Source organism: Triticum aestivum, chromosome 7D, assembly GCF_018294505.1.
Source record: "Triticum aestivum cultivar Chinese Spring chromosome 7D, IWGSC CS RefSeq v2.1, whole genome shotgun sequence".
NCBI lineage: Eukaryota > Viridiplantae > Streptophyta > Magnoliopsida > Poales > Poaceae > Triticum > Triticum aestivum.
This window is the reverse complement of record NC_057814.1, coordinates 625,188,509-625,195,228: the sequence shown is the minus strand read 5'-3', so window position 1 is coordinate 625,195,228 and position 6,720 is coordinate 625,188,509. Positions and strand designations below refer to the sequence as shown.

General features: G+C 40.0%; 1 protein-coding gene across 3 annotated transcripts; it reads right to left on the bottom strand.

Annotated features, from left to right (window-relative positions):
• Window positions 1-4,243: 4,243 nt before the first annotated feature.
• On the bottom strand, window positions 4,244-6,555 carry LOC123170275 (putative receptor-like protein kinase At4g00960). Of its 3 annotated transcripts, none has more exons than XM_044588109.1 (6): window positions 6,050-6,555; window positions 5,734-5,881; window positions 5,412-5,637; window positions 5,038-5,284; window positions 4,779-4,923; window positions 4,244-4,658 (listed from the first exon to the last, which is right to left on the bottom strand). In XM_044588109.1, the coding sequence occupies exons 2-6, from the start codon at window positions 5,869-5,871 to the stop codon at window positions 4,488-4,490; spliced, it is 927 nt and encodes a 308-aa protein (XP_044444044.1). In that variant the 5' UTR covers window positions 5,872-5,881; window positions 6,050-6,555; the 3' UTR covers window positions 4,244-4,487. The 3 variants fall into 3 exon arrangements, with proteins under 3 accessions (XP_044444044.1, XP_044444043.1, XP_044444042.1); XM_044588108.1 differs by having other exon boundaries at window positions 4,779-4,926; window positions 5,734-5,873; window positions 6,050-6,531; XM_044588107.1 differs by having other exon boundaries at window positions 4,779-4,926; window positions 6,050-6,529.
• Between the last annotated feature and the right edge of the window lie 165 nt (window positions 6,556-6,720).

Below are 6,720 nucleotides of genomic sequence, written 5' to 3'. Positions count from 1 at the left end.
GGTGAATTCCTGGCTGCTCAGTCCTCGAGTACGTATGCTTTAGCTCTTTATGTACTACGTCCCTAAGCTTCTTAGGGGTAAAAAGCCTCACAATAAATTGAGGTGTCCAATTGAAATTGGATCACCCGATTTTAACCAAGTCAATAATTTTTCAAAGCTTTCGTTCAATTATTTATATTATATATACTATGCTTCTTAATTTTTAAGTCCTCGCAATTAATTGAGATCTTCAGTTTAGAACTTCATCATCAGATTTTGGCCGGGTCAATAATTTCTCAAAGAGCTCTTTCATTTAATTATTTTAATTCATCATATTTCCTAATTTCGAAGCTCTTTTGTTCGATTGAAATATTTAATTTTGAATTTGGTTTACGATTTTGATTGGGCCAACGATTTTTCGAATCAATCAACACCAACCGGCTAGAAAAATATATCAATCTCGTGCACCCTCTTACCACCTAGAAAAAAGAAGCGCCACCATGTAATCACACTATAGCATCAATATAGTACCTATAACCACCAACGCAGAAATTTAGCCACAAAAATATGAGTTGATTCACGCATAACACAGAATCACACCATGAAAGGCCCATCAAATAATCGCATTATGAATAAACATGAAACACACCCATCGTCTCCCCCATCCGCCAAACTAAATATTCCATCAGTTTCAAAATACAATGGGTATTAGTCTTTGGAAATTTGACCAAGTTTAGAGCCAAAAATATCGACATCCACAATATTAAGCCAAAAAAAATATGAAATTTATTTCATGATGAATCTAATAACATCAATTGGATAATACAAATTTTGATATATTTCTTCATAAATTTGATCAAACCTAAAAAGATTAGACTTTTAAAAAAAAGTAATACACCTTATATTTTAAAACAAAATGAGTATTTTTTTAAATCTCAACAACACCAACGGCGCAGCAAAGCGCACCCATCCTTCTAGCTTGTAACTATACTATTTGGTCTGTATGTACGGTAATTAAGCTAGCTACCCCAAGAATCGATAGATCTCAAACCGATAAGCATGAATACATGAGGAGGGGGGTCGCCGGATCCACGCGTGTGGTTAGTTTTAGGCCAAAGTAGCGTAGTTAATAGACTGTTTATCGTCTTGGTTTCGGCAGCGGTGGCGACGCTGAATAAAATTTCTTCAGATCCTACTCCGATGAGACGATTGGTCCTATGGTTGGTGGTGGATTTGGAATCAAGTCTGTTCTATTAAGGATGGTGTGGCGGCGGCGGCATCCTCATGGTGGACATGTGTCCACGGGCTCCGCCATTGCGACGGATTTTGCTCCAGCGTCGGCGCGGAGCTTGGGAGGTAGTCCAAGAGCGGATGCAGATTGTGGTATGCATCGACGACATCTGGAAGATGGAACGAGTGTTGGGTTCATGGTTGATGGATGGTAGGTGTGATTTCATCCTTCGGCATCTTAGCCGTGGTGGGGTGTCAGATCTGGAGTTTGATGGCGTGTCCGGGGTGTTGCCCCGGTCTGTTTCGTTCAATGGCAATGGATTCACTTTTGGGGAGCCACCTTGAAGATCCTCAAAGGTGCATATCAGTGATGGAACCGTATCGAGCTCGGGTGAGAAGATAATTTATCATTATATTCTTCGGTGGCTGCTGTGGTGGTGCTGGAGACAGGTGATAGTTCTATCATGTTGGTCCTTACGTAACTTGTATTTTAATCTTTATTATATGAATGAGACACGTATTACCATGAAAAAAATTCTCAAACCGATAAGCATACATACGTGTGGGTGGCCCAATGATTGGACCAATCAGAAGAGCATCGGCTATCAGTACACATGTGACCTTGCATGATTGCATTTATACAATATAAATTAATATCATGACCGTTCAGAGTTGTCATTGAAATTAATGGGTGAATCAAGCTTGATACTACTCAGACCTTTTCCAATGCAATGATGCTTAGATAAGGTGCTAAGTGCATTAAATGGCTTAGCAACTCAAGTCCCCAGTGTATAGGTGCTTAGTTTTTTGTTGCTAAAGCTTGCTTCATTTAATTAGCTAGACTCAAAATTGTCTTTTCATCTAAGGCTGGTCATAGTGGGGAGTAACTTAGACTAGTAACATGCATATGTTACTAGTCTATGTTACTACCTCTATAGTGCATAGTATCATACATTAGTATCATAGGTGGTCTCATTTATTGCCATGCATGACACATAGTAGCACCACATTTATTATGTTACGGTATCTACCTATGTTACTATAACCATCTCTCTCTTCTTTAATTGCCTGCCACATAAGCATGTTCGCGAGTCCCAAGTACATGATACTACTTATGTTACCCCACTATGGCCAGCCTAAGTATACGCGCTTAGCACCATTTCTTTCTGGGGTCACCAAACTAGTCTCTCTCTTCTTAATTAACCTGCCACATCAGACTTTATACCTATGTGGCAGGCTTAGCACCTGTACATAGTGGAGTATTAGGAGAGGCCTCATAGTGAAGATGTAACATGCAGATTAATTATGTCTGTCATTAATCTCAATCTGTAGATTGTTGTTTTATTTCTATGTCTGACTGAGACACATATCACAGACAACTTGTGCAAATACATCCTAACTAAAACGTAAATAATTACTCCCCCAATATCATCACTCGCCTTGGCAAAATCCGTTTCAAGATCCCCCAACGTAGTTGTTGCCATGTCTCAAGTCTGTCTCATCCCTTATCTCTTTCATGTTGATTCTCTACACGCTATACTTCAATGTGAGTGAAATCACAGAAGAAAAAAGGCATATGATCATTAGAGGTACGTTCTTGCCCAGGAGTAAAAAGACGATAGAATCATTAAAAATATTGTTTTATAGACATTTCAACACACATCAAGTTATGCAAATTCATGTTAAATTTGTATCTAAATGTTTCAGTCATCGATCGCTTTTATTCTGATAAATGGTGAATTTTGTTGAGTTGAAATGAAGAATCAAGGGGTAAGAACACAAAAAGCACATATCTTGTCTCTTCATGAATAGGATGCACAAAACCAATGCCAACTCATGCACACGCACGCGCGCGCACACAAAGAATCACACCCACAAATTGTAGAGTCATAGAAAACCTGTAATTGCGCCTAAGCGACTGAAAAGGAAAAACTCTGAAGCGGATCAAAGCAAGGATCTAAGGATTACAACAATGACCATCCGCACAGACCATCTATTGACGTCACAAACACAACGAGAAAGGTTCTCCAGTAGCAACCTCTCCAACAAGGGGACGACGCTCAAGCGCCGCCGTCACCGGATCCAACCTGCAAAGGCCAGATCGTGGGATTTCACCCAGAAGATCTGGTCCAAGCAACTCTGAGAAATGCCTTAAGCACAGTAACCAACTAAGGTCAAATCTAGGTTTTTCACACTGAATATCAGGAACATTTACTCGAGAAGCACCACCAAATTGAAGTCATCCCTTGTTCTCATCATGACTTTCTGCTATCTGAAAAACTACATGTGTTGCATAATCTTGACATGAGATGCCATGCAAGTGAAGACCGCACTAGTGCGGAAACCCTTATAGAGGAACTGTCTTAGTGGTGTGCCCCAAAAAGGTCATGCCACTGATATTCGCCTAATGTACCAGTGGCATGCCAAGCTACTGACACGCCACCGATGGAGGGGAGAACAAAGAGGGGAGCAGTGAATTTGAAGTGGGGATCGAGTGTCTAACACCACTATCGCTAGAGGATCAGAGAGAATGAGAAGAGTTGGAGTGACGTACCTAATGCCAAGCAACATGGCACATAGTTGGAATGGAGGGACCATGTGCTTCGTGCCATAGTTCATGAATGTAGGTTAAGAAAAACACGTCTGATTTCACATCACATATACTTTTTTTTTCTGATCTTGTGCCATCTCTTGCATCGATCACGTTATGCTTTTGGGCCCTCGGTCCCTTCCACAAACCTGCAATTTTGGGTCCCCAAGTTGTTTGCGCATGATGTTTGTTGGTCCGTATGCAAAGAGGGGTCTTCATAGACCTGATCTGCAGTAGTGGGTGTTGTACAAGAGGATGTGTTCATTTATTTGAAGACCCCTCATTTATTTCAATTTAATATACACTTGATATATTAATAAAACTGCTCATTTCCGCAGCAAAATTAAACAGTATGGTAGTTATAGCTTCAACTATGCTCTGAAAACCGGCATCCTTATTCCAAACTCACGTTCAATGGGGAAATACTGAAACACACCATAGTCGTAGTTCAAATGTAAGTATGTGCCAGTTTGTTTTTTATAACTATAAAATGATACAAACATAACTGAACATGGCATGTTTTTTTTAGGGCATATACCAGTACAGATTTAATATACACAAGAGTCTATTCGATAAAGGATTTCTGAAATGTGGCCTTCAAATAATGTGCCAAGTGCCTTCTCCGCATTTTCCTGAAACAAAATCAACCCAAAACAGGCCTCTCTTTGCTTCAATACCTCTTGTTTTTTCAGATTGTGTTGAGCCTGTCAACAATTACATCTATGGAAGGCCTATTTTTCTGATCAATCTGCATGCACTCTAGCCCTGTTTTTATGCATGTATGTACTTGATGGAGGCATTCTGAATCAAGCGATGAGTACACGGATGCTATGTGCTCTGCTGTCCACCTTTTCCGTATCTGTGTACAGAATTAGAACTATGATTATTCATGGTGATAATATACAAACCATAAATGTACGTAACATAAGCCTCTAAGTTTCATCTTCAAAAGTAAACATTAAATAATTTATCTTCTTACATCTTTAATGTATATCCTTGAGGCCTTGTCCAGATTGTCGTTGTTCTCCTCTCTTGTGGTGATTTGGATCATCATTACCCCCAAACTATATATGTCTATTGAGACCGACATGCCAGTGCTGTTTAGATATTCTGGAGCCATGTATCTACTGAATGTCATTAACACGGAGAGTTAATATGAATTACTTAGGAGAGATGGAACTTTAATTTGCAGTAATAAAGGAACAAAGTAATAGTGTCAAAATTCATGATTAGCTTACGGTGATTCCTCTTTGTAGTATTTGATCCGATCTTCGCTAAAGATTCTGGAGAGTCCAAGATTGGCAATTTTGGGCACCATTGCTCTATCCAACCATATATTATTCAGGTTAAGATCCATATGGGTAATGGGATCCTCTAACTTGTGTAGATAAAGTAAACCCTGGCAAACCCCCTTGACTATTTTGAAACATGTGTCCCAGTTGGTACTGGGATCAGCCGAATTGGAGCCATCTGTTGCTTTGGGCCCTGTACATATGAGTGTAAAAGCTAAAGGAATTAGAAGATAAATAATGCAAACACGTCCAAATTCCAAACTCCAAGTTACGCAAACATCAAGGAATTAAGAAAAGTATTGACAGTGTGTGTTAGGTACCAAAAAGATGCTGTTGAAGGCTCTCATTAGGATCAAAGTCATAGCAGAGTAACCTTTCTGTAGTGATCTGTAGTGTTTGATTGCAGAACCCAATCAACTCTACGATATTTTCATGTTTAATCTCATAAACACTCTGAACCTTATTCTCAAAATCCTCAGGTGGGATTTCCGCGCTTTGCTCAAGTTTTTTCACCGCAATCTCTTTGTCAGTATCTGGCAGAGTTCCCTGTTTAATCTCGTAACAAATACTGCGTATTAGCATCTGTTCGATCATCATACTTTTGAAAAAACAAAAAAAAATATGAGAAAAAAAAGATCGAACCTTATAAACTGGTCCAAATGGATCTTTACAGAATATTCGGGAGAAGTTATTCGTAATTCCTTCCAGAGACTGAAATGAAAATATCTTTGGTAGTTCGGGGCTGGAGCTGCTCCCTTCGGTTATCTCTCCAGTTGCCATTTCTGATGATCTAAGAAAGTAAGGGAGATGTGAAGGAGCAGCCTACTATTGGATTTGCTACTTCTTCTCATTAGCAAAACACGGCAGTTGTTTTAAAACAGGATCCTAAAATAAGTATGGGATATTTTACGAATCAACATCTGAAAACAACCAGATCTTGGACAAACTAATCACGAACCTTGAGATCTAGGAAGAATGACCGTAACCAAGCTGGGAAGAGAAGACACCCGTCCGCGCCTGCCTGTGCAGCTTCTTAAAATTAGGGGCTAAACCATGTGTGTGTGTGTGTGTGTGTGTGTGTGCGCGCGCGCGTGAGAGAGAGAGAGAGAGAGAGAGAGAGAGCAAGAAGATTAGTGCCTCGAGGAGGGCTTAGAGAGAGAGAGAGAGAGAGAGAGAGAGAGAGAGAGAGAGAGAGAGAGGAAGAAGATTAAACTGCCTTGAGAGAGGAAGAAGATCACACACACACACACACACACAGAGGAGAGAGAGGGGCGGAAGAAGGGAGGGGGAGGAAATTTGGGTGCCTGTAGACATAAATACATACAGGTAGCAGCCCAAGGAAATGACCATCGACCGCGTGGATTAGTCGATCTATAGATAAAGAAAATATATACCCACAAGCTGGTGTCCATGTGTGATGAGGTACATGCGTATGGTTAACTATTAGCTCTTGATTTTTGCCAACTTGCCATCAACTGGGTGATGTACTGGAGGAGATAGAGGGGCATATATAAAGAACTAAATAAGCTGTCAATTAACCTGGTCACACCAATCAAAATTAAAGAAATAAACTAACGATTGCATTATTGCAGCAAGTTGTACGTATGCGAGTAGGAAATTAAGATGACC

Coding starts and splice junctions, on each gene's coding strand:
- LOC123170275 (XM_044588108.1), bottom strand. CDS start 5,871: ATGGCAACTGGAGAGATAACCGAAGGGAGCAGCTCCAGCCCCGAACTA. Junction 5,638..5,733: donor CATTTGGACCAGTTTATAAG/GTTCGATCTTTT, acceptor GAGATTAAACAG/GGAACTCTGCCAGATACTGA. Junction 4,659..4,778: donor CAAGGATATACATTAAAGAT/GTAAGAAGATAA, acceptor TTCTGTACACAG/ATACGGAAAAGGTGGACAGC.